At 44.3% G+C, this 27,590-nt stretch overlaps 1 protein-coding gene across 1 annotated transcript in view; it reads left to right on the forward strand.

Annotated features, from left to right (window-relative positions):
- STAM (signal transducing adaptor molecule) overlaps positions 1-27,590 on the forward strand; it is a 78,907-nt gene that overhangs the window by 25,195 nt on the left and 26,122 nt on the right. Inside the window, exons 2-4 of the mRNA XM_045007776.1 lie at positions 6,058-6,142; positions 27,042-27,117; positions 27,207-27,302. Coding sequence (XP_044863711.1) covers positions 6,058-6,142; positions 27,042-27,117; positions 27,207-27,302 — 257 coding nt within the window. The remainder of the gene's footprint in view (positions 1-6,057; positions 6,143-27,041; positions 27,118-27,206; positions 27,303-27,590) is intronic.

Here is a 27,590-nt window from a genome sequence, read left to right on the forward strand (position 1 = left end):
GCCTTCCACCTCAACCAGGACATTTTCCTCCCGGTTTTCTTTCCGAAGCCGCACGTCTCACTTCGTGAGCAACAGCTGCACACCCTGGACGTCCGCAGGGCGCTTGCCTTTTATATCGAGCGGACGAAACCCTTCCGACGTTCGACCCAGCTGTTTATCGCAGTCGCCGACCGCATGAAGGGCGAGCCGGTCTCCTCACAAAGGATTTCCTCCTGGGTGACGGCATGTATCCGCACATGCTACGAGCTTGCTCGCGTGCCACCATGCCGCCTCACCGCTCACTCCACGAGGGCGCAAGCCTCATCGGCTGCCTTCCTGGCCCATGTCCCCATCCAGGACATCTGTAGAGCGGCTACCTGGTCTTCTGTCCACACCTTCGCCTCCCACTACGCGTTGGTGCAGCAGTCACGAGATGACGCAGCCTTCGGCTCCGCAGTTTTACACTCCGCCACGTCTCACTCCGACCCCACCGCCTAGGTAAGGCTTGGGAATCACCTGACTGGAATGCATAGGAGCAATCACTCGAAGAAGAAAAGACGGTTACTCACCGTATCAGAGGTGTAGCCGTGTTAGTCTGGTTCTGTAGAAGCAGCAAAGAATCCTGTGGCACCTTATAGACTAACAGACGTTTTGCAGCATGAGCTTTCGTGGGTGAATACCCACTTCTCCATTCCAGACCCGCCCTCCTTCCCCACTGTCGGAGTAGCCGGTAAGAAGGAACTGAGGAGCGGACGGGCCGGCTGGGGTATATAACAGGCGCCTTAGCGGCGCCACTCCAGGGGGCGCCAGCCGGCCCGCCGGAGTTGCTAGGGTAAAAATGTTCCGAAGAGCCGTGCACGCGCGGCGCGCACACCTGACTGGAATGGATAGGAGCAACACATCTCGAAGAACAACAGTTACTACGGTGAGTAACCGTCTTTTACTGCACTGTTGACAACTGATTAATCACTTCTTATAATTACTAGAATATAACTGTTATCGGTCTGCATTTTTGTGTCATGTCTTTACAGATCCACTCACTGACACATCACTAGTATGTATTTTTTCTCTCATAAATGCTCTTGATCAATTTACTCATTCCAGGATATACTATGTATCTACAAGGATTGGCTTTTAATACTGTGGTACGAACTTAATTATCCAAAATAAAATTATTGATCCCAGCATCTGGTAATTACAGTGAAGATTTTCTAGATTATCAGAAACCTGTCTCCGATGACATTTGGGTAGTCAGGTTTGTACTCCGTGTTTTAGAAGTATTGTAACAGGTGTTTATTTGCCTTTCAGTGCATGTTGAGCTTGGAGGCATCTGGTAATTATTAAATCATACTTCTGAGTAAGGTGTTTTGGTGCTGCACATTTGAGTGGTTTTGGTTTTACATGTTTGGGATTTATTTTTCGTATATGTTGGCCCTCAGAAGGTTTGAAAACACTTGTCCAGTGTATAGGACATTGGTGCCTCTACTTTCTTCAGGATGTAATTATATGCATAAGATCCTGGATGGACGTTTTTTTGATCTTGGGTATGTTTAGCAGTGTGTTTAGGGAAGCTGGTGGTGTTGTAAAGAGTAGGTTTAAATTGTCTATCCCTTTGCTTTTCTGAAATTTTCCATGGTTTGCTTAGCCTTAATATTGAGGACTATGGAGTATATATAATGGGAGTGTATATATGTGTGTGTGTGTGTGTGTGTGTGTGTATATGTATGTATGTATGTGTATATATAATTGCTTTTCAGAAGGATAAAAATACTAAACAAATATCCTGAAAAGTTGGCAATCCAAAGACTCAATGATTTCTTTAACTGTGTGCGGATTTTTTTCACTAATAAGCTTAAGGGTGCCAAGTACTATAGGAAAAATGACTTTAAGGAGATGAGGGAGGATGTTTGGCACATGTTAATTAGGAGACTTCTAAAGAAGCAACAAAGTTGGGAATGGTAAAAGTCAGAACAAGGAGGAGAGAAGTTTGGGAAGACCATAGGGCTTCGGCTGGGGGTGCAGACTCTGTGGTGTGGCTGTGTATGAGGGGTTTGAGGTGCAGGAGGGTGCTCTGGGGTGGGATCTAAGGGTTTGGAGGGCAATCGGCTGGGGCAGGTGGTTGGTGCGTGGGAGGGTCAGAGGTGCAGGATCCAGGTTGCCCTTACCTTAAGCAGCTTCTGGAAACTGTGACCCATCCCCTGTCTGGCTCCCAAGCTGGGGCGGGGTCCCTTGTAATAACCGTCTGCGGGCACTGCCCCCGCAGCTCCCATTGGCCGCAGTTCCCGGCCAATGGGAGCTGCAGAGCTGGTGCTTGGGGTGGGGGCAGAGTGCGGATCCCCCTGCCTGCCCCTGCTTCTGGGAGCCACGCGGAGCTGTTGCATGCACGGAGCGGAGCAAGGCAAGCCCACGACCCCGCTCCCCGGCTGGAGCACCAGAGTGGGGAAAGCTTTCAACCCCGCTCTCTGGCGGAAGCTTGAGGGCCAGATTGAAAGGTCCGATGGGCTGGATGTGGCCCGTGGGCCGTAGTTTGCCCACCCCTGTAATAACTGGTTGAATTAAGTGATGGCGGCATGTTTATGGTATAGTCTTTATAATCCTTTGAATTAGTTCCAAATGTAAGAGAGAGACTGGCAGGCCAGGATTCATTTATATCAGTTACCTTGTGATAGAATGCCACATTTTATATTTGTAACATTGGCATCCAGATTACCGTGCATTCGTGTTTTTGATTGGGCTTTGTCTTAAGTTTATAAAGGCATTTTTATAACGGTGCATTAGGTATTGAAGGAGATGGTATGTTTTCTTATTTTGTTGTTGTTGTTGTCAGGAATAATGGAAATCTGCAGGAAATTTCTGGAGTGGGTTTGACTTGTATATTTCTGACAGGAATCAAATCTTTTCTCTGAGGACATAGAATAGATTACTTTTCCTAAAAGCATATATAAAGAGAGATGGTCAACTTGAAATCTCAGTGATAAAAATTAGATACTAAACTTGTCCTTGTGTGTTCCTGCCAGTTCCTTGTGTTACATTTCTCTCCCCTTTTGCTAAGATAAACAAGATTAAAAAAATGGAGAAATATTTTCTCTAATCTTCCAACTGTAATAATTTTAGGCGATGTCTGTAATAGGAGCAGGTTCCCCCCCGTCACCCCCTTGAAGGCTGATTTTTAGGTGGCTTGTACAGTTTAATGGTCTGCCAGCATTTCTTAGTTCTGGAACTTTAAAAGATTTTGGATATCAGTGTGGCACTGGCAGCCACAACTTATTAATTTTTTCCATAATTTTGTTGAATGTGTACTTTATAAGTTTGTCAACAGGCCTACAAGACATGTACAATAAGTTTCTGTGAGGCTGTCTGAGACAACACAGACCTTGAGTCCCTTCTCCTTACTTGATCTGATGGGCACAAAGATAATCAGTTGCCATCCAGGATTTTTCTATATTCTCTTCAGTTCCCACTTGATTCTTGCCTCATGGAGTGCAGTATGTAGAAAAGTGACTTCCACAGCCACATCCCACACTATTTTGTTTCTCCTTAGAATATTCTATCTGAGAGCATAAAACAGACCAAGAAGGCTAAATTAAAAGAGGTGGTGACAGGGTGGATTTGATTTAAATCATGATTTAAATCACTAGTCAGGAAGACTCGATTTAATCATGGATTTCTACATAAAAGTGCATTCTTGTTGGTTGTTATAACCTTAATACATATTCTTCACAACTCAGAGATAGATGTAGGTTTCATTTTTAGAAGGTACACACTATACATTTTTAAAGTGATTTATTATGAAAACTTTTCAGATTAGTTTTACGGCTATATCAGAAAATGAATAATTGTTTGGTTATTTCATTTACGAAAGGGAATTGAAGCAGATATTTATGAAGTCATTGGGAGGTGAACTATCTCCGATTCAACAGGTTAATCATTAATATTTGGAGGGTTTTTTTGCCATGCTGTATTAGGAGGAGAACATCATCAGACAGACATTTACATTGTTTTATTTAACTAAGACAACAATGTTATGTATTCTGGATATTTTCTTCAACTGCAAACATATAATATTTTAACAAAACAAGCATTTGAATTTTTGAATTGACTTAAACATTCAAGTTTTTTTAAATCAGGTTTGTTTTTTTGTTAAAATTGTTTTTAATGAAAATAGTTAAATGAAATATTTAAAAAAAACCCACAAAAATTAAATTGACTGTCAGCCAGGTCAACACAAGAAACTTAAAATATTGGCTTCTGCAGCTAACTCAGTCGTCTTCACCTTCATTTTCCTGATTGTTCGTAATCTGGAAAAGAAAAACAAGCTTTCCTGCTTTTTCAGGTCCCAAACAATTTTTCAATTTGGAATGAATTAGTCCAAAGGAAGAAAATATTCTTTCTACACTGGCAGAAGAAGCTACTACTGTTAAAAGTGAGATTATCACTTCAGCAGTCTCTGAATCCAAGTGCTTAAATGACTTCCACCAGTTCACTGGTGTGACTTTCTTTAAAAAGAAACCCCCTCCTGGTCTACTCTTCTGTTCACAGAATCATGGAAACTGTGCCTTCCCTGATAGCAAGCTAGGTTTTTTTAGTGCCACCCAGTGGTGACATAAACTCCCTCAGGATTCAAATGGATTCCTCAGTTCAGAATTAGAGGGAAAAACTCAGTTTCCTTGTTTTTCCCTTATGGTGTTGTTATCCACCTGCCGCCCATCCCAGAACATGACCAGCTGTAGAGGGGAGATGTTGATTTGTTGCCCCTGCTTGTCTGGCAGCTGAATCTGCTTCCTGATCGCTCAGCCTCTTTGTTGTTCCTCTCTGTTGCAGGGGATAGATTTGTTGGTGTGGCCAAATCAGAGAGATGGATAAAACTGGGAGGAAAGAGAAGGCTGAGCTCTTTGGCTCCTGCCTGGCTATCATGGGATTAGCAGACTTCTGTGGCTGGAAAGAGGCCACTAAAGAAATCAGCCAGGACAGAGTTGAGGTTGGGGAGCTAAAAGTTGGGATGACTTTTCTCTTTTTAACCCATCCTTGAACCCATTGAGGTTCCATTGTAGTCTAATGAGGGGGTCAACCTATAGGTTGCGAAACTGCTCAAAACTATATTTACAAACAAGCATCAGGCAAGCACAAGACACAGCAGCATATTAGAATCATAGGACTGGAAGGGACCTCGAGAGGTCATCTAGTCCAGTCCCCTGCACTCATGGCAGACTAAGTATTATCTAGACCAGTGGTTCTCAAAGCTGGTCTGACGCTTGTTCAGGGAAAGCTCCTGGTGGGCTGGGCCAGTTTGTTTACCTGCCGTGTCTACAGGTTCGGCCGATCAAGGCTCTCACTGGCCGCGGTTCGCCGCTCCAGGCCAATGGGGGCTGTGGGAAGTGCGGCCAGCACATCCCTTGGCCCGCGCCACTTCCCGCAGCCCCCATTGGTCTGGAGCGGCGAACTGCGGCCAGTGGGACTCACGATTGGCCGAACCTGCGGACACAATAGGGAAACAAACTGGCCCGGCCCGCCAGGGGCTTTCCCTGAACAAGCAGCGGACTGGCTTTGAGAACCACTGATCTAGACCATTCCTGACAGGTGTTTGTCTAACTTTGGCTTACTGAATATGTTGTGGGTGGAATTGCTGAGGCACAAGGGTGTATTGATGTGGCAAGACAGTATACTAATGTCCTGGGAAGTGGTAGCCTTTGGAATTCGTTTGCAGACCCAGAACTCAGAGTGCACAAAATTTTCTGGAAAGCTGATATATTTCTTGGAATATAAAAATAATTCTGAGTATGTATTGTTTAAAATGCAGAAAAAGCGAAATGCTCATTTGCTTATTAATTCAAATATTAGGGCACTAACTGAATGTTTGGATATTTTAATGCTTGATACAACAGTAAAAAAATACATGTGTGTAAAATGCAAATTTGTAAGAACTACTTCAATAAATTAATTAAAAGCAGGGTGACATAAAACATTGGCATTTAACAGAAATCTTACAGCATTAAATCTTGGCAGGTCTATGTTAAATTTTCACATATATATGAACAAGTAGTTATTCTGGTCTATTTACTCTTTTTTTTTTTAAACCAGAGAAAGCAACCAGTGAGATGAATACTGCAGAGGACTGGGGCCTCATCTTAGATATTTGTGATAAAGTTGGACAGTCGCGCACAGGGTAAGTGTTATGAACTGTGAGGTTTTGCATTTAAACTATGAATCTTTCATTTATATCCTTTTAGATCACTGTTCATTATATTGATGGTGAGGGGGAGAGATGACGACAATGTTGAGTTCAGACATTGACTTGTCCTCAGTAGTTTAATTAACTTGGTTTAGAATGTACTTGCTATAGGAAGCAAAGGAGGGATATTTATTTTCACACACTATTTAAAAATCTGGGCCTTTGATATAAATCATAGTATATATCATTTTAAGTGTGATAAATGGTCATCTTGAATAGGGGATTAATAATTAAATTATACATGTGTTAACATAGGCTGTTCAATCTACTTTCCCAATACACAGTAGCTGAATTTCCTCTCAGATATGTTTTATTCAGGGATCTACTCTCAAGATGAAAAGCCAGATCCTAATCTGAGTTGGTTTTTGTGTAGAGAAATCATTCCTCACCAGTCTACTAGAATTCACTGAGGAGGTCAACAAGCATGTGGCCAAGGATGATCCAGTGGATATAGTGTACTTAGATTTTCAGAAAGCCTTTGACACGGTCCCTCACCAAAGGCTCTTAACCAAAGTAAGCTGTCATGGGATAAGAGGGAAGGTCCTTGCATGGATTTGTAACTGGTTAAAATATAGGAAACAAAGGGTAGGAATAAACAGTAAGTTTTCAGAATGGAGAGAGGTAAATAGAGGTGTTGTCCAGGGGTCTGTATTATGACCAGTCCTATTTAACATATTCATAAATGATCTGGAAAAGTGGGTAAACAGTGAGGTGGCAAAATTTGCAGATGATACAAAACTGCTCAAGATAGTTAAGTCCCAGGCAGACTGCGAAGAGCTACAAAAGGATTTCACAAAACTGGGTGACTGGGCAACACAATGGCAGATGAAATTCACTATTGATAAATGCAAAGTAATGCACATTAGAAAACAAAATCCCAACTGTACGTATAAAATGATGGAGTCTAAATTAGCTGTTACCACTCAAGAAAGAGATCTTGGAGTCATTGTGGATAGTTCTCTGAAAACAACCACTCTGTGTACAGCGGCAGTCAAAAAAGCAAACATAATGTTGGGAATCATTAGGAAGAGGATAGATAATAAGACAGAAAATATCATATTGCTTCTGTATAAATCCATGATATGCCCACATCTTGAATACTGCGTGCAGGTGTGGTTGCCCCATCTCAAAAAAGATATATTGGAATTGGAAAAGGTTCAGAAAAGGGCAACAAAAATAATTAAGGGTCTGGAACAGCTTCCGCATGAGGAGAAGTTAATAAGTCTGGGACTTTTCAGCTTGGAAAAGAGACAACTAAGGGTGGGGCTATCATAGAGGTCTATAAAATCATGACTGGTGTGGAGAAAGTAAATAAGGAAGTTATTTACTCCTCATAACACACGAACTAGGAGTCACAAAATGAAATGAATAGGAAGCAGGTTTAAAACAAAGAAAAGAAAGTATTTTTTTCACACAACGCACAGCCAACCTGTGGAACTCTTTGCCAGAAGATGTTGTGAAGGCCAAGACTCAGGGTGGATTTGATTTAAATCAATTTGATTCAAATCACTAGTCAGGAAGACTCGATTTAATCGTGGTTTTCTACATAAAAATGCATTCTTGTTGGTTGTTGTAACCTTAATACATATTCTTCACAACTCAGAGATAGATGTAGGCTTCATTTTTAGAAGGTACACACTATACATTTTTAAAGTGATTTTATTTTGAAATCTTTTCAGATTAGGTTTACAGCTATATCAGAAAATGAATAATTGTTTGGTTATTTCATTTACCAAAGGGAATTGAAGCAGATATTTATGAAGTCATTGGGAGGTGAACTATCTCCAATTCAACAGGTTAATCATTAATATTTGGAGGATTTTTTTGCCATGCTGTATTAGGAGGAGAACATCATCAGACAGACATTTACATTGTTTTATTTAACTAAAACAACAACATTTAGTATTCTGGATATTTTTCTTCAACAGCAAACATATATTTTAACAAAACAAGCATATGTCCCTCACTTCTTACATTTATCTCCAGGCTTCTTGTCCAGATCTATTCCACCCCCCACAATCTTCTATTCATTGAACTTTTTGAAACTTTGCACTTTTAGAGAGAGGTAAGGGATTGACTCTGTGTACACAAATTTTGCAGAGGGACAATAGAGTTGAGGTCTATTATTTCTCACCTAGTCTATATTATTCATTTATTTAAAAACATAGTTGATGATAACAAGCATGTTACCTCTGGAGACACAAATGCACAGTTTGAGAATGGAAAAACTAAGCATCTCTGATGGTATCTTCTAGACTGAGCACTGAGTCTCATTGGGTTGATAGAAAGCTTAATCTAAATAATCTATACAGAAGCCTGTGGAACCCCAAAAGATTGGGTCCCTAATCCATGAACTATTGGAACTCATTTACAAAACTTTTCTTAAACATTACATGAATATATTGTCTCATATTATAGAATTAGAATTTATAATCCCTATTCCATGATGAGAGATCTTTGAGCTATAATGTATCTTAATTAAAACTATCTTTAGATAGGTTTTTTCCTCAAAAAGCATGTTATCAAAAAAATCGATGTAAATAAAAAAATCCTTTTTAAATCAGAAAAATCAATTTTTTTAGTTAAAAAAAATGATTGATTTTTATCCACCCTGCCAAGACTATAACAAGGTTCAAAAAAGAACTAGATAAATTCATGGAGGATAGGTCTATCAATGGCTATTAGCCAGGATGGGCAGGGATAGTGTTCCTAGCCTCTGTTTGTCAGAATCTGGGAATGGGCGACAGGGCATGGATCATTTGATGATTGCCTCTTCTGTTCACTCCCTTTGGGGCATCTGGCATTGGCCACTGTTGGAAGACAGGATACTGGGCTAGATGGACCTTTGCTCTGACCCAGTATGGCCTCCCTTATGTTCTTATGATATGGGATTCACATAACTGAATATTCTGGAGAAGTAGTAGTTAATGTGATGGAGTTTGGAGTTGTGTGCTATGAAAAATGGAATGTGGTGACATAGCAATGTTATCTGAGAAGCTGGAAATACATGGTATGTATGTATCTTTTTACAAGCCCACTTAGCTGACCATTCAGTTAGAATCTAGCCTCAAGCAGAGAGTGTGCTCCAACTGTCTCATAACAGTGGAAGGACTGTATGGGAAGAATAGGGACTGCCCTGTAAGCCTCTAGGCGACAAGGTATCGAGTCCCAGAAAGCACAAAGCTTCCCCAGCAAGGAATTTATCCCAAGGTGCAGGCCATCACGTACAACAAGCCTGCCTCATTGAACAGTTGTTGGAGTTTAGAGGTAATCTGTGTAGGAACACTTCAGAATGGAGTGACAAATTGAGATTCCTCATGCTGTCGTGTACAGTTCTGTTATAGATTATGGTCGGTAAGCAGGTATTAACTTTTATATTTTTTTTTTCTATATGTAAAACTGTATTCCTTCTAAAATAAGTGTAGTGCTGCTGCTCTTGGTTCACAACTACTGTTAATTTGGAGAGTTAAATGGTACCGCTTCTTTTCCCATAACTTGTGACATGAGTGTCACTATAAGGAATTATCTGGGAAGGTTTAGCCTAACAATTCACCATCAACAGAAAATGCTATCTAGCAAAAAGGGATCAGGGAGACAACCCTTAGTCCTGAGTAATTACACAGCCAAAGTTAGTGGTATGCTGGCAATATAATCTTAAATTTCTCTCAGAAGAACCGTGAATTCTTTTTCAATAGGAGCCAGCTAGAACAGTGGATTTGTTCTGTCTGTAGTGTAGACATGCCCGTAAACTTAAGTCAACCTATGTTGGATATTAGCCACCACAGTAATTTAGTGCAGTTTTTCATGGCCACACTACGCTCCTTTGTCGGTGGTGTGCATCCTCACTAGGAATGCTTCCACTGACTCAAGAGGGGCAGTGTGGGAACTGAGAGCCCACCTCTGGGAGCCTAGCTGCTGCCCCCTGCTGGCAGCCTAGCCTGGGCTCTCAGCTCCGTACAGAGTTCCCTGCCAGGTGCGTGGCTGCACTCTGGCTCCCCGCTGTCTCTTGGACACCCCACTCCCTGCCGGGAGCTGCCCCCCAGGGCTCCTCACTCCCCACTGAGAACCTGGCTGTCCCCCGGGCTCTTGGCTCTAGGTGCGGAAGTCCCCACTCGGAGCCAGGCTCCCAGCCAGGAGCCCTGGGGGTAGCCAGGCTCAGAGTGGGGAGCGCCCAGCCTGCCCCGGGGCGATGGCCCAAGCTGTCAGCCGGGCATGGGGCTCACAGCAGAGAGCCTACCAGCCTTTCTTGTCAATTTCATGGTTCCGGCAGGGAGCTGTGAAATTGACAAGAATTACAGCCAACAGCTGATGAAAGTAATAAAAAAAAATAATTGGAGATACACCAATCTCCTAGAACTGGAAGGGACCTTGAAAGGTCATCGAGTCCAGCCCCCTGCCTTCACTAGCAGGACCAATTTTTGCCCCAGATCCCTAAGTGGCCCCCTCAAGGATTGAACTCACAACCCTGGGTTTAGCAGGCCAATGCTCAAACCACTGAACTATCCCACCAGGGGTGGGCAAACTATGGCCCGCGGGCTGGACCCGGCCCCTCAGGGCTTTGGATCCAGCCCGCAGGATTACCCCCCGTGGCGCCATGGACCCGGCGCCGCTCTCAGAAGCGGCCCCGGGGCAGAGGGCTCCGAGTGCGTTGCCCTTGCCTCCAGTCACTGCCCCCCGCAGCTCCCATTGGCTGGGAATGGGGAACCGTGGCCAATGGTAGCTTTGTGGGAGGTACCTGGAGGCACGGCAAGGGCAGTGCACGCAGAGCCCTCCGCCCCTCCTCCCCCAGGGGCCGCAGCGCTTCCTGGACCGGCGCGGGGCCAGGGTCCTGGTGCACACTGCCGCCAACCCGGAGCTGCGTTAGGTAAACGGCTCCGGGCTGGAGCCCGAACTCTTCCTGCCCCCTGCCCCCCAACTCCCTGCCCTAATCCCATCGTACACTCTGCACCCCTCCTGCACCCCCTGTCCTGAGCTCCCTGCTGCACTGTGCCCCCCGTGCACCTCAACCCCTGCCCTGAGCCCCTTCCTGCACGCCGCACCTCTCCTGCACCCCAACCCCCTCCCCTGAGCCCCCTCATACACTCCACACCCCTCCTCTGCTCCAATCCCTTGTCCTGACCCCCTTCCTGCACACTGCACCCCCTCCCACACCCCGCACTCACTCCCGTACCCCAACCCCCTGCCCCGGCCCTGCATACAATTTCCCCACCCAGATGTGGCCTTCGGCCCAAAAAGTTTGCCCACCCCTGATCTGCACAGACATAGCCTCACCCTAACTAAACTGACATAAGCCCTATGCCTCTCGTGGAGGTAGAGTTACTATGTTGGTGTAGAAGGGCACTTTTGTCGATGGGCACAAGGCTATAGTGTAGAGTAGACACAGACACGAGGTCAACGTAAGCTGCCTTATATCGACCTAACTCTGTAGTGTAAACCAGGCGTATGACTTCAGCCTTTGTAACACTGAAGTGAGCTAACATCTGGCTTTCAGGCTGGTTTAAAATAGGGGTTTGCTTAGGCTTACTAGTAGTCTTACTTTTTTATTTGAGAGAATATAAAGTACAATATAGGAGTGATAATATAAACCAAAGTTCTCCATAAGAATTGCAGTCTAACATACTGTACTATGGTACTACCCTTTGATCCTTGCTCAAAGCTCAGTGTCCTGTCAACTCCACTAGATACAAGTCCTGTGGCAAGGATTCCAGAATTTGTCAGGGCCTCCTTGAGCCTTTTTACTTCCAAGTCCAGTGCAATGAGTAAATCATGTCATAAATGCTCACTGATGTTAGTAAAGGTTCCACATTCCTCCTATTACATTATAAGGTCTCTGGAGTAGGGATTTTCTCATCTTGTGTATGTCTGTACAGCATTCAACAAAACTATACAGGTAGTGCCATATATAGGTATTCATACTATTTCCAAACCTACAGTAGACTTAGAGGGGCTATCTTCCTTGTCCTGAGAGAAAATTGCATTAGAGTGGCACATAGCTGTTTTTGGGAACATTAGTCCTCTAGATCTACAACATGCCATTATTATTTGTCGTCTTTCTGTCTAGGAGACCAATCATTCAGGTGTCAATATGTTCACCTCTATTGGGAAGATAGGCAGAGCTGAGTTTGGGGTATTGCGCTGGAAGATAGTAATAGGTGCCATCAACTGTTTTTTGAATCTATAGACAATTTCAGAGATGCTTGAAGCTGTGGCTCTGCTAAACAAAAGAAAGGGGCACTGTGTCCCTCATTTTTCCCCCTTTTGGTTTTCTGATTTTCCTGAAAATCAATAGGGTTTTGCTCACTGATGCCTAGAACATGCCCTGACATTTTGGAAATGATTCGGTGTGGCATACAAAAGTTATCGCATTACATACTGATTGAGAAATACCATAAAGTTGCGTGTGTAGCCAAGCTTACAGAGGAGCTTTACTAAATATTTGAACGCAGTTAATGCTTAAACAATGAAGTAGGGAATATGACTGTTAATTTACACTTTCACGTGTATTTAGAAGATTGTATGAAGAACTGGATTATTTATTTATCTTTTCTTATCTGTCTTACAAAATTTTACTTGACTGTTTGCCCAGGACAAGAGTTTTTTGTTGCTTTGACTTTTTACAAGAGAATAAAAAAATCTTGTTTTTATCATCCATCATAATTAGGGCCTAGTTTAATTCATGATTTTATTTATTTATTTGAAAAATTGCAACAATATAAATGTTAAAGTATTGAATTTAATGGAATTTGCTTGCGTGGAATGAATTTAACCAGTAAAGTTAATCAATTTCAAGGAGGATGCACAGAATAAATTTTACAACTAAATGTAAATCAGTTTCAAGGACAGAATTAATTTAACCAGTAAAGTTAATCAATTTTATAATTAAAATAAGCAGCAAGTACAAACATGTGCAGTCCATTAAATGTTCACTTATTTCTGTTTTGTATTTTTGAATTATAGTTAAGTATCACTAGTCAATTCACTTGTTCCTCTTTCATAAATTGTGTCTGCACAAGAACCCGCCAATATGCTGCTTCACTCAGCATCCATAGTGTTAGGGATAACAGAAAAATATAACTTGGCCAGTTTTGCAATGTTGGGGAAGTATGGTTCTGCAGCCCTCCACAAAGCAGTCAGTGAAAGGGTACTGCTGCATTTCTTTGCATAAAACCAGTAGCCTTGTAATTCATTTTTGCAAGCTCCTATTAAAGCCAGGTATGGAATCCAATGGAAGAGCATCCAACCTTAATGTACATACTTGCATCAGATCAAACACCCTTACACCTTTAAGGAACTGGTATGCCCACTGGGTGAAACACGGTTTTCTTTCATTGATATTGTAGTAATTTGAAAGCTTATCTGAAAGTTTCAATATATGGGTTTTGAATCCATGTGTCACTGCTGTGTTGCTCACATTTAAGTGCTCAATATGTGTTAATTAATTCAACTTTTATTGGACATTTGATGAATACGGATTTCACAGGATTACAGCCAATCTAACACTTGATGTAGACATCACCGAGTCGATGGAAGAATTCTTTTGTTGACTTAGCTACCTCCTCTTGGGGAGGTGGATTAACTACAGTCACAGGAGAACCTCTTCCATCGCTGTATTGAGTGTCTATACTGACGTGCTACAGCAGTGCAGCTGCAGCATTTCAGGTGTAGGCAAGCGCTCAGTTAATCTTACCTGCAATGCTCACATAATATACCTTGCTAATAACATTGGGATGACCAATTTCCCACACGCTGATAAGCTAGCAGCAATAGTCAAAAAGGTTTTTAAACATTGAGGGTAAAAATTGCATTTTAAATCAACAAGCTCTTTACCATGTCTTGTGATGAAGTCAAGTTTTATCTGTAAAATTTCTGATTTTTCCAGCAGATGTTTCAGCTCTTCAATACTCCCATGTCTGGTGTAATTTTCTTTCCTCCTCCACAAAACTGGAGTAGACTGCATGATATTCAATAGCAACATACCAGCTTCCCCATCTCGTCTTAACTGGTTCAGGGGGCAGTTTTACAGGAAAACTGGGACCCACAGCTTGGACTACATTTTGCAGATACTGTTTAAAATGCAATTTTCTGCTCAGACAATGTTGAGAAGCCTTTTGACTATTATTGTTAGCTTGTCAGCGTGTGGGAAATTGGTCATTCTAACGTCTTAAGAAAGGTCTATTGTGTGAGCATTGCAGGTAAGATGAACTGTGCACTTGTCTACACTTGAAATTCTGCAGCTGCACTGCTGTGTATACACTCAATACAGTGATGAAAGAAGTTCTCCCTTCAGTTAATCCACCTCCCCAAGGTAGGTAGCTAAGTCGACAGAAGAATTCTTCCATCAACCCTGTGCTGTCTACTCCAGGAGTTAGGACGGCTTAACTATTTCGCTCAGGTGTGTCTTACATTTTGATTGTAGACCTGGCTTGAGTTAGGCTGTAAGCCCTGAAGCACTTGCTTGTAAGCTTTTGACATGTAGGATGCATTTTCAGATACAAATGCACTGATATAATCAAAATCCATTCCAAAGGTATTCAAATACTTAACTACAATACCACTGCACAAGCTATTGCATACAGCCTGTAGATAAATTATATCAGCAAGGACAGCTTACTGGTCCGAGTCAGGTGTGTCTTCACCATTTAGACCTTGCAAAACAAATATTATGCGACACATACTCATCTTGGCCACCAGTTGATTCATCTGTGACCACAGACAACCAGACTTCTTCATGAGTTCCATAATCCTGCTTGTGACGCTCATCAGCTTCAAGTAAATATTCATCAATCCAGCTAAGATGTGAAGAAATCTCTCCACCTTTTGCTATATTCCATCCAAAGAATTCCCTTAGCCTCGGGTTGTCCAGTTTTTCAAGAGGGATATTTGCGTAAACATTTACCTCTAGTTAGATTCACGTTTTTTGGTGCAATTTTGAAACAAGGAAGTCACAAGTTTTGTTTCTTAGCAAGTAAAGCAGCTGCCCATATTGGTTTGTATTCCTGACTTTCTCTCTTGGTGACTACGTGATTCAAGATGTGTATTAGACTCTCATTTTCTTTAATTACAACAATAATATTGCAGGAGGTACATCACTATGTAAGACACCCTGATAAATACTGCTTTTGTGTGATCATCTGCAGACACCATTTTAGCTTTTTTAGATGCATCATTCTACTGTTGTCAGTGAGCAATGATTGCATTTTCAGATTTCTGTCGTGCACCTCTGCTGTGCATGTGCATAACACTGTTCTTCCACACATGGGTGCAGCACTGTAAGCTAAAGGTAATTTTTTATCTTAAATACTTTATTACAGAAGTTTTTCCTTTTTTTTAAAAAAATGGAAAATAGTCATGGTTTTGGGGTATCTTCATGATTTCTGTGCCCTCCATGAAATCATGATTTACACAGGGACCTAATTGTAATAAATTTCGGATAAATAGATTTTGTACCTGGGCTGGCAAACTTATGACAACTTTTCAGTGCTGGCCAAACTGTTGATTGTGATCCCTCTAAATGTTTGTCCTTGTAATGTTACTTTCTTGGGTCTACATACATCTTAACTTTAATGTTAATAACAGTTGTTCCTAAAAGGTACCTTGCCTTTTTTCAGCTACATTGAAGGTTATCAAATTAATGTGTAATGATTGTATGGACAACAGCTATTCCAAAGTGTGTGTGTGTTTGTATTGCAGTAACTGTGGGGAGAAAAATTTGACTTTATCTTATACTGATCTACTCAATCTGTTTTATGAAGACGTGTACTGAGTAATAGCCATACCATGTAGCAGCCTTTTCTATAATTAGTATATAATTACTGCATATGAGAGGGAGGTTTATGTAAAACATAGACACAGCCAAATATAGTTTAGCCAAGCAGTAGTGTAACTTATACCAGAGTTTCATTTTAGTTGTCAGATATCAATGCATACTATAAAACTCTTTTAGGTGTTAGAGGAAAAAAACCTACTGTAAATTCATTTGAGAAGAAAGAAAAGAGCAATTTGTTGTTAAGAGAACACAGCTCAGATTTGTTCAATGGAATATTAAAAAAAATTGTTGCTTGTGTGGGGGTGATACTTTTTCCAACCTCCATTCTTTCAAATAAAACCCCATATAGTTATATAACAGGCCCATAGCATATGTTTGAAAATTCCAATGGAAATGCAACATTTTCTCTTAATTTTACTTTATACATTATTGGTACCTGTTAGGATACAAGTAAAACCTTTACAATGGGCAGCTGGAGAGTGGCAGCTACTGGCCAGGAGCCCAGCTCTGAAGACAGAGCTGCCACCAGTAGCAGCGCAGAAGTAAGGGTCGCAATACTGTGACCCCCTAAAATAACCATGCAACTCCCTTTTGGATCAGGACCTCCAATTTGAGAATAGCTGGTCTCCCCCATGAAATCTGTGTAGTATAGGGTAAAAGCACACAAAAGATCAGATTTCATGGTGGGAGACCAGATTTCACTGTCTGTAATACGTTTTTCACGGCCGGGAATTTGGTGGGGCCATATTTATGATACATGCACAGTGCTTAAAGTGGTCTGAAAAGTGTGGGGGGGAATGTGTGTGAGCCTGGCATCACCCCCATATCAGCCCAACAATTCTGGCCTCTAAGTCAATACTGTCCACAATCCCCCATCCAGGCCCTGAGGTGGTGCAGTGAGGTCCCCTTCTCTTCCACGCTGTCCAAATGCCTTACTATGGGTACGTCTACACTGCAAGACTATTTCGATTCATCTTAATTCGAATTTCTGGAATCGACCTAATGAAGTCGAAGTTGTGTATCCACAATAAATACACTAATTCGACTGTGTGAGTCCACAGTAACGGGCGAAGCGTCGACTTTTGAAGCGGTGCACTGTGGGAAGCTATCCCACAGTTCCCGCGCTCCCCGCCGCCCATTGGAATGCTGGGATTTCCCACCAATGCATGCTGGGGGGGGGAAATTGTGTGGAGGGTGGTTTTGGGTAACTATCATCATTGAACCGTCAGTCACGCCCAGCATCCCTCCCTGAAAGCGCCAGCTGGCAATCTGTTCGTGCACTTTTCTTCTCAGTGACAGCGCGGGCGCCACAGCACTGCGAGCACGGATCCCGCTGCAGTTGTGGCCGCTGTCAGCTCCTCGCAACTTATCGTCCACCTCTTCCACAGTCAGCTGCTGAGAAATTTGGCTAATTTTCAATGGTGCTGCGAGCAGTGGTGGACCATGGGGGACGTTTTACCAACATCAACGTCGGGTGGCCTGGCAAAGTTCATGACGCGCGTGTTTTCTGGAACTCTGGTCTGCTTAGACGCCTGCAGGAAGGTAGTTTCTTCCCGGACCACAAAATAACGCTTGGGATGTGCAGATGCCCATACTGATCTTAGGGGACCCAGCCTACCCGCTAATGCCCTGGCTCGTCACGCCCCAGGCACCTTGCACAGCGACAAGGAATTCTTCAAGTAGCAGCGAGCAGCGTGAACTGTGACTGTTCAGTTTCTTCACAGAGAAGCTGAACCTGCCCCTGTTTCTTTACCAAGTTACTGTTGACTAGCCTCTGCAGTTACATACCCCGTCCACCCCGCTTCCCCAACTTCTAACACACATTTAAAAATTAAAGTACGTGCTCCACTGTAGCTTTACAACGGTGTCTTTATTGATGACTTTGCGTTAAAGGGTTGAAACTGGGAAGCACACTGTGCTGGGTAGGGTGTGTGGTCATGTAAAGACCGCCTCTAAAGTCGAGGTTTGACATGCTCCCGCTCCCAGACCGGTCAGCAGTGCCGGACTGGTTGTTTCAACGGATCCTGCCATCCCTCCTTTTTTGGACTCTGTGTGCGGGGGCTATGTGGCCTTGTTGCGGGGGAGGACGGATACAGATTCCTCTGCTGCGTGGCTCTGCAGTCCATTACAGGGACCGTTGCATGACATCTGTAACCTCCTCCCCTGCTACAAATGCACGTACTACCCCCAACGAAAGAAAACCTGCAAACCACCTCCCATACCAGCTAACCGCCTACTGACTGCACTGTGTGTGTGACATGCTGCTGATCCAGCCCCCGTCTCTGTACCCTGCTAAAGGTGACTGTCCTATGCATTACACTACCCCCTCAACCACCCAACGACCCACCCAAGACATCTAACACAGCGTTGTGTAAAAAACCATGACGGAAAAAGTAAGTAACAGAAAACTACTTTTAATAATCAACAACACAGTAAGGGAAGGACTTTTCAAAATGTAGTGACTGATAGCTTTTGGGTAATTTAACACTGTCCTGTGGTGCAGTGACAGTTTTCACGGCCCCTGGTGACCCTCCTTCTTGTTATTTTTGATGAGGGGGGGATTGGAGTTTGAGGCGGGGGTGGGCGGTTGCAGATACAGTGCAGGGGGGCTCTGTCTTCCTGCCTGCGGTCCTGCAGAACATCGACAAGGCGCCTGAGCGTGTCTGTTTGCTCCCTCATTAGTCCAAGCAGCGTTTGAGTCGCCTGCTGGTCCTCCTGACGCCACCTGTCCTCCCATTCGCAGAGTGAGCGGTGCTGCTGAGTGAGGTTCTCCCTCCACTGGCTCTGCTGGTCCGCCTCGGCTCTGGAGCAGCCCATAAGTTCAGCAAACATCTTGTCCCTTGTCTTTTTCTTACGCCTTCTAGTTTGCGCCATCATCTGTGAGGGGCATGGTGGATCAGGTCATGATACAGTTGCACCTGTGTGATGTCAAAAAGGTAGTGAATTTCTTACAATGATACATTTTTTAAACAAAGAAACATAGTCTACTCGGTGTCTGTGAACAAGAGTATGCACAGCACCTGTCTCATGCGCACTCACTAATGGAAAGTTCGATTTCTCTGAATGCGCTTTCATTGCCTGGTGTATTGGGCTGCAGATCAGAGAACCTTTGCAGGAAAGAAGAATTCGTGTAGCAGCAAGGCATGGTAAGCCAAACACTTTTGGATTCATAGAAGTGAATGTACAGCTCTGTCCTCTTGATGCAGGCAATCCTGAAAGCATAAACTCGGACTCTGTTGCACCCCCTCGCGGCTGTTCACTGGGAAAGATCCCTGTATGCTGCCACTCTGTAGACTGCAGCACGTGGCTGTTAAGTGAGGCTTCTTGTTATGCAAAGGAACAGTTAAGCGCTCCCATTACTAATAGTACCCCAATTACTCTAATTTCATGCAGGAGTGTGCGAGAGAGATCACCCTGAGGAGAGTCTCACGGGCAGAGAGAGCGCGCATGCTGGAAGAAAGCCACCACAACCCAGGGGCCTACTCTGCCATGCTCGTGAGGGCAATGGTCCCGGAGTTCCAGCTTATAGCATGGAAAGGCAAAGTGTGCTACCTCGGGGCACACGATAAGCTAGCTCTGCCAAGGAACCTCCTGCATAGACTTTCAGATTACCTCCAGGAGAGTTTCCTGGAGATCTCTTATGAAGATAAAAGTTCCATCCCCCTGTATGTAGACCTTCTGTTCTCCTAATGTCTCTCCCTGTTTAGTTACTAAAAAAATGTTAACTCGTTGGTCTTAGCTGCTTTTAATAAATAAATGTTAACTTGTTTAAAGCACTTACGGACTGATCCTTCTCCCGATTCAGGGTCCGTGGTAACGTCTGGGGAGGGTTGGTAGGGGATCTCAGAGAGGGTGAGGAAGAGATCCTGGCTGTCGGGGAAAGCGCCGTCGACTGCCTCGTCCTCCTCATCTTCCCCGTCCGCGAACATCTCCGAGGAACAGTCCGTCGACACTATCCCATCCTCAGAGTCCACGCACACTGGTGGGGCAGTGGTGGCAGACCCACCGAGAATGGCATGCAGTGCCTCGTAGAAGCGGCATGTCTGGGGCTGGGCTCCGGAGCGTCCGTTTGCCGCTCTGAGTTTCTGGTAGCCTTGTCTCAGCTCCTTGACTTTCACGCGGCACTGCATTGCATCCCGGCTGTATCCTCTGTCTCTCATGGCTTTGGAGACCTTCTCGAAGGTCTTTGCATTCCGTTTGCTGGAGCGCAGCTCCGAAAACACAGACACATCGCCCCACACAGCAATCAGATCTGAGACTTCCCGGTCAGTCCATGCTGGGGATCTCTTTCTAGTCTGAGATTGCCTGGACTCCTCTGCTGGAGAGCTCTGCATCGTTGCCGGTGCTGCTGAGCTCGCCCCGATGGGCAACCAGGAAATGGGATTCAAACTGTCCAGACAGGAAAAGGAATTCAAATTTTCCCGGGGCATTTCCTGTGTGGCTGGTCAGAGCATCCAAGCTCCGACTGGCGTCCAGAGCGTCAACGGAGTGTTGCACTGTGGGATAGCTCCCGGAGCTACTAAGATCGATTAGCATCCACACCTAGCCTAATTCGACATAGCCATGTCGAATTTAGCGCTACTCCCCTTGTCGAGGTGGAGTACCGAAGTCGAACTAAGGAGCCCTCTATGTCGAATTAAATGGCTTCCTGGTGTGGACGGGTGCACGCTTAATTCGATTTAACGCTGCTAAATTCGATTTAAAGAGCTAGTGTGGACCAGCCCTATATCAAGCAAGTACACAGCCAATATTCATAACTTTGAATACAAAAATGATACATGCATACAAATAGGATGAATAGATTATAACCTTTACAGAGATATGTTCCATGGCATATGTAGCATAAAACATATTCCAGTTATGTCATATATACATTCCTAAGCATATTTCCATAAAGCCTTATGGGGTGCACCGTCACAGTATTATAAACCTCAACTGGCCTCTCGATTCTTCCTGCAGCCTGCCAGGCAGGATTCTCACAGAAAGAGGAGCAGGGGCTTTAGGAGAAGACCTCCAGAATCCTCTTCCTCATCTGTGTACCCCCCTCCCCAAGACACTGGCGGGGGGCGGGGGTGTCCAAGCAGGCCTTTTGATGGGATGCTTGGGAATGATGTAGTAGAACAGGACTCTGATCCAACCTACTCCGTATTTGTAAACCATTTATCCCATTTCTGTCAGGCTTGGACCCATATTATGACAGACTGCTGGGTGTTAAGCTCAATAGGAGTAGGACATACCCTTCAATTCAGTTCTTCCCCCCTTTTCCCACCCTTCCGCTCTGTCCCTCTTCAGGAACCCTTCTCACAAGAAAATTCTAGCCCAAGAGATGTAGTCACTCCTAAGGTTGGGAGCTGTGGAAGAGGTCCACCGGAGTCAAGGGGCCGGGGCTTCTACTCCTGATATTTCCTAATCCCGAAAGCCAACAGTGGTCTCAGACTGATTCTGGATCTCCCAAAGCTCAACAGATACATGAAGAAGCTAAAGTTCTGCGTGGTCTCCTTGGCTTCCATCATCCCTTCCCTCCAGGGGACTGTTACAGTGACCTCGATTTGAAGGATGCTTACTTCCATTTTTCAGTTTTTCTTCACAGACGATTCCTCAGATTCATGGTGAACCACATGCACTACCAATTTGCAGTTCTCCCGTTTGGCCTGTCAGTGGCCCCTCGGGTGTTTATGAAGTGTCTGGTGGTCGTTGTAGTGTTCTTGAGGAGGCAGGGGATTCAGCTTTACCCTTACCTTGATAACTGGCCAGAGCCTTCCTCCGAGCAGGGCGTTCCAGGCAGTAGTGATGCTTATAGAGAGCCTCAGATATCATCCCATTACGACAGCAAGAAACTGCTTGAAGCTCCTAGGCCACATGGCCTCATCCACCTGTGTGGTGCTGCATGCAAGACTTGAACTCCAGCCTCTCCAGTCATAGCTGGCAATGGTATACTTGCTAAGCCAACACCATTTGGACACAGTGATCACAGTTCCCCTGTCAGTGCTTGCCTCCCTCAAATGGTGGCTAGACCCCCTTATGGTGCATGCAGGAGTCCTGTTCTCAAGGCTCCAACCATCAGTATCTCTCATTACAGAAGCTTCAGTGAGGAGCTGGTGTGCTTACTTGGGTTCCCTCAGAACTCAGGGCCTCTGGTCTCAGGAAGAGTGCTCCCTGCATCATCAACGTAAGGGAGCTCAGGGCAGTGGGCTTGGCTTTCCAGGCATTCCAGCCTAAGGTGGCAGGCAAGAATATGTCAATTCTCACAGACAACACAACGGTGATGTTTTTTATCAACAGACAGGGAGAAGTGCGTTCCTCTCCCCTGTGTCAAGAAGTGCTTTGCTTGTGGGAATTTTGCATAGCCCACTCGATCCACCTTGAGGCCTCCTAGCTGCCGGGATCGCAGAACAGTCTAGTGCAGGCCTGCACAACATATAGCCCGTGGGCCGCATGCGGCCCGCGGAGGCTCACTGTGAGGCCCGCTGGGGGACTCTAAATCCCGCACACACAGCACTCTGCGGGCAGCCCAGAGCCCTTTGAATCCCGGCCGCGGGCTGGGGCTGGGATTTAAAGGGCTCAGGGCTCCCTGCGGCTGCGGGCAGCCCAGAGCCCTTTGAATTCCAGCCGCGGCTGGGATTTAAAGGGCTCAGAGCTCCCCGCGGCTGCAGGCAGCTCAGAGCCCTTTGAATCTCACCCCAGCTCCGGCGGCCGGGCTGGGGCTGGGATTTAAAGGGCTCGGGCTCCCCTCAGTGGCAGGAACTCTGGGCCCTTTAAATCCCTGCCCCAGCCCCGCAAAGCTCCAGTTCCCCTGGCCGACAGAGCCCCGGGCCCTTTAATTTGCCCCTGAGGGCTCCCAGCCACTTCTTCAGCTGGGAGCCCCTGGTTGATTTAAAATCAAGTATCACCTCCCCACCCCCAACCTTCCTTTTTGGCCCACAGCTGTTTTGGTGGGGCGGCGCTGGGGAAGGAGGGTTTGTTTCTGCAGGGCTGGGCGGCGCTGGGGCGGGGTGTTTCCGCGTGGCCCGGAGGTGCTGGGGGGAGGGGGTGTTTCCGCGGGGCTGGAGGGTTTCGGCTCTCAGCTGTTTTCTTTGGAGTAATGTGGCCCTCGCCGCTTTATGAGTTGTGCAGGCCTGGTCTAGCAGATCACCTCAGCAGATCCTTCTCCAGCCATCACAAGTGATCCATTCACTCAGATGTCATGAAAACCATTTTCCGGAGGTGGGGAATGCACCAGATATACCTGTTCGCGACAAAGCATAACAAGAAATGTCTGCAGTTCTGCTCCCTCCTGGGTCACAGCCCCAGATCTCTCGCAGATGCCTTCCTCCTCCCTTGGATGGGTCATCTCTTCTATGTGTTTCCTCCTATTCCTCTCATACCCAGGGTCTTGCTAAGAATCAGAAGAGACAGAGCCCGAGTCATCCTGATAGCCCCTGCATGGCCCTGCCAGTATTGGTTTGCCACGCTTCTAGGCCTCTCAGTGGACACCAATCTTTCTGCCTCTGTATCCAGACCTAATCTCGCAGGACCCCGGCTGCCTGCATCACCTGATCCTCGAGTCCCTCCATCTGATGCCCTGGAAGCTCTGTGGCTGAACCCCACAGAGCTAGCATGCTCGGAGCATGTCCATGAGGTCATACTAGGGAGCAGGAAGCCCTCCACCAGAGCTACTTACCTGGCAAAGTGGAAGAGGTTCTCTGTCTGGTCCGTGCAGAAGAGAGTATTGCCTACGCAATCATCGATACTATTCATTTTGGACTACTTACCACACCTGAAGCAACAAGTCTAACTGTGACATCTATTAGAGTCCATCTGGCCATAATCTCAGCTTTTCACCCATGAGTGAATGGCTGATCTGTGTTCTTGAACAACATCTCTAATTGGTTTCTTAAGGTTTGAGAGATTGTACGACAACCAATCTCTCCCTCGAACCTCAAGCTGGTATTATTAAAACTGACAGAACCCCCATTTGAGCTGCTGGCAACACGTTCTCTCCTCTGTGTCCTGGATGTGACCACCAGGCCATTACTTTTGCCAGAAGTGTCTCAGAGATCCATGCCCTAACATCAGAACCACCATACACAGTATTCTTCAAGGACAAGGTCCAATTGCGTCCTCATCCAACCTTCCTTCCGAAAGTGGTTTTGCAGTTCCATAGTAAACAGGCTCTCTTCCTGCTGATCTTTTATCCGAAACCACATACCCATAGGAAAGAACAAAGCCTCCATTTGCTAGATATTAGACATGCACTGGCCTTCTACATAAAAAGGACTAAACCATTTTGGAAAACTACTCAACTATTCGTAGCCATTGCAGCCAGGATGAAAGGTCTTCCTGTTTCAGCCCAGAGAATTTCATCATGGATCACATCCTGCATCCACACATGCTATGACCTGGCAAAGGTTTCTGCTCCACCTGCCCTGACAGTACATTCCACAAAGGCCCAAGCATCTTGGGTAGCATTCATAGCACAAGTTCTTATCCAGGATATTTGTAGATTGGTGATGTGGTCGTTAGTGCACACTTTTGCTTCTCATTACACCATTGCCCACCAGGCTAGGGACAATGCTGGATTTGGCCAAGTGGTGTTGCAAGTCAGTGTGTGAATAGACTCCAAACTCTTCACCTGGACAGCTGCTTGGGAATCACCTACATTGGAATGGACATGTGCAAGCCCTCGAAGGAAAAATGGTTACTAACCTTTCCATAACTGTTGTTCTTCGAGGTGTGTTGAACGAACATTTCCTTCCAAAACCCGCCCTCCAACCCCTCTTCACAGTGGGCCTGAAAGAAGGAACTGAGGGACCAGGGGTCAGCAGGACCCTTTTATACCGGTGCTATGAGTGTGCAACTCCGGCGGGGGTGTGTGGGGTGGGGAATAGAGCCGACCCAACAGATACCACTGAGGGGAAAATTTCCGGCATCTGTGCTCAGGGCGAGCACACACCTACATAGGAATGGACACGTGCAACACATCTTGAACAACAGTTATGGAAAGGTTATTTTTTTCCTTCTCCCTCTTTGGTGGAAATAGTATCAGCTCTTCAGGGGAGAGGGAGAGAACTCTGCCTGTCTCTTGCAGCAGACAGGATTGCTGTCTTGGATTGCTGTTGCCCCAGGAGGTGGGAAAAGCAGTCAGTTTGCCCCAGGTGCTTCTAAAAATGTGCACCCCTCAGCAAACCAGTTCCCTTCTTGGAAATTTGATTTTACAGATCTGTGACCTGTATCTTTTATACACTTTAGAGTCCCCCAGAAAAAAGGTGATTTAAAGTGACTATATATTTACTGAAAGGCTTATTCGTGTCACTAGTTAATGAATTCACTATTGCTTAAAAAGTATAGGGAGCTATCTTCTTTGCTTTGTTGTAGGTATTAGTGATAGGTGTAAAAAAAGCTAAAGGTATATAAAATAGAACCCTAAACATTCAACTCTTGTTTTCACTTTTTTGGGGAGTATGGAGGTGTGTTTATTATGGAGTACTAGTACCTTCACCGCAGCAACCAGTTTCGTATACCAATAATATATATACAGTATATATTCCAAGCCACTGCTCCTCTTTCCCCAGTTTCAGAAAAACCAAGGCAATCCATCTCAAAATTCATATATCAGATGTCATGCCAGGGTAGAATTTTTCTAGAAAGTATGGGGCAAATGGAAGGCATATGGGGGTTACAAATTATATTCTTTACTTTTAAAGAACATTTTCTAAATCTCTTTTGGCTTGGAATATCTCCAACAGAGATATGAATAGAAATTTCATCTTCATTTCTCCAAGATCCCTAACAAGTAGACTATCCTTTCATATGTTTTGAGTGGTTGCATATAAGAATTACAAAGACATTGTGTGAGAATCCAAAAACAGACATATATTCACTTAAAGATAATGTGCAATATATGATTTATCTTTAGAAGTGTATACAAGGTGTTTCTTTTAAGATGTTTATAACACAACACAAAACACAGCATTATGCACACAAAGCCCCTGGGTACTGTGCAAAGCTTACATTGTCCAGATATGGATTGCTGTGGTAGGAAGAGTGGCCAGATTAGGACCTGTGGGGTGCAGATGAGTCTAGTCTGTCAAGAGTGTGAGGAAGAGTATTTGCCTTTTGGTAAGAGGTGGTAGAGAGTCTAGTACATGAAATGGGTGGAGAGGAGGCAAGCACAAATGAATGTACGATCCTGTTTGGGAAAGAATTAGGGTCTGTTCCTGCAGTGTGTAACTCTGCAGGACTCCTGTCTGCAGGAAACTCTATCACTGAGCAATTCTCTTAATTAAAAAAAACAAAACAAAAAAAACCCAGACAAAACACTCGCAAGGGTTTTTAGGTTGGCTAATAAGATTTCCGCCCCCCCGCCCCGAAATATAGCTGTTAGAAACTACAATTAAAACTATAGGCTATCTGAGACAAAAACCATAAATGGACCAAATGAAAGATTGCATTGGACCTGCAATATTCCATTCATATTACAACATGAAATACTCAGGTATAGAATATGTAGCCAGCTATATATTACCATCAGATTATAACAGTTTTTGTTCACCTTTCTATTTTGTGTAGATGTACACAAAGAAAGCTATTCCAAACTAAAATTGGATATTGATGTGTTTCCTGCTCATACAGAAAATCTGAATATGCAGAGACAAACTACATCTAGCTAGAAATTGGTCTTCACAGAAATTATGCTGTATTTTACACAGTATATGCAACATACAATGTTTGCTACTTTATGAATGTTTTTTAAAAAATTAAGTTTTTTTTTCATAAAGGTAGATGGACTATACAAAACTATAATTCAAAAGATAAAATAAATTTAGCCTAATGGGGAACTCCTCCTAATTCAGAAATCTAACGATCTCGCACATAGAAATGTTTGGGAAAGTAGAACTGCTAAAGGTATAGTATAGTTCTTAAAATTGCAACATGGACAAAAATGTTTTTTTGTCTTTGAAGCTAAGAAAGAATTATTTTCCTGATATTTATGTAAAGCTTGCTTTACTTCTGCCTTTTCCCTCATAATGAGTTGTGGTTCATGGACTGTAGTATTTCAAAGTTGTAATTTTCCCCCTTAATTATTAGGCCTAAGGATTGCCTTCGGTCTATTATGAAGAGAGTGAACCATAAGGATCCTCATGTTGCTATGCAAGCACTAACAGTAGGTGGCCTTTTCCTTCCTTCCTTTTTCCTCCTGCAAAGCTATGTTGTACAATGCATGGCTGTTTTTTAATTTCTTTTTCTCTTCAGCTTCTAGGAGCATGCGTATCAAACTGTGGTAAAATCTTTCATTTAGAAGTATGTTCGAGAGATTTTGCTAGTGAAGTAAGCAACGTATTGAATAAGGTAATGTATTGTGTTTCTTTGTAGGATTTCATGATAGAATCTGAATTAGATGGGGGAAATACCTTTCTGAGAGGTGGGATGGAATCTGTGCTATTGGGGATTGGAAATTGTATGGGGATGTGAATTTTAACAGATGTGAGGGATGGCTGAGGCTATAGTGAGTGAGGGTTGGTAAGGAAATGGTTGCTTGTCAGGTTGTGGTGGGAACAGAGTGTATGCATTAGAACTCTTTTTAAAAAAAAAGATTAAATTGACTTTTATTTATGCATTGAGACTTCTGTAGTAGCT

The sequence above is a fragment of the Mauremys mutica genome, chromosome 2 (assembly GCF_020497125.1).
Source record: "Mauremys mutica isolate MM-2020 ecotype Southern chromosome 2, ASM2049712v1, whole genome shotgun sequence".
In the NCBI taxonomy this organism is placed as follows: domain Eukaryota; kingdom Metazoa; phylum Chordata; order Testudines; family Geoemydidae; genus Mauremys; species Mauremys mutica.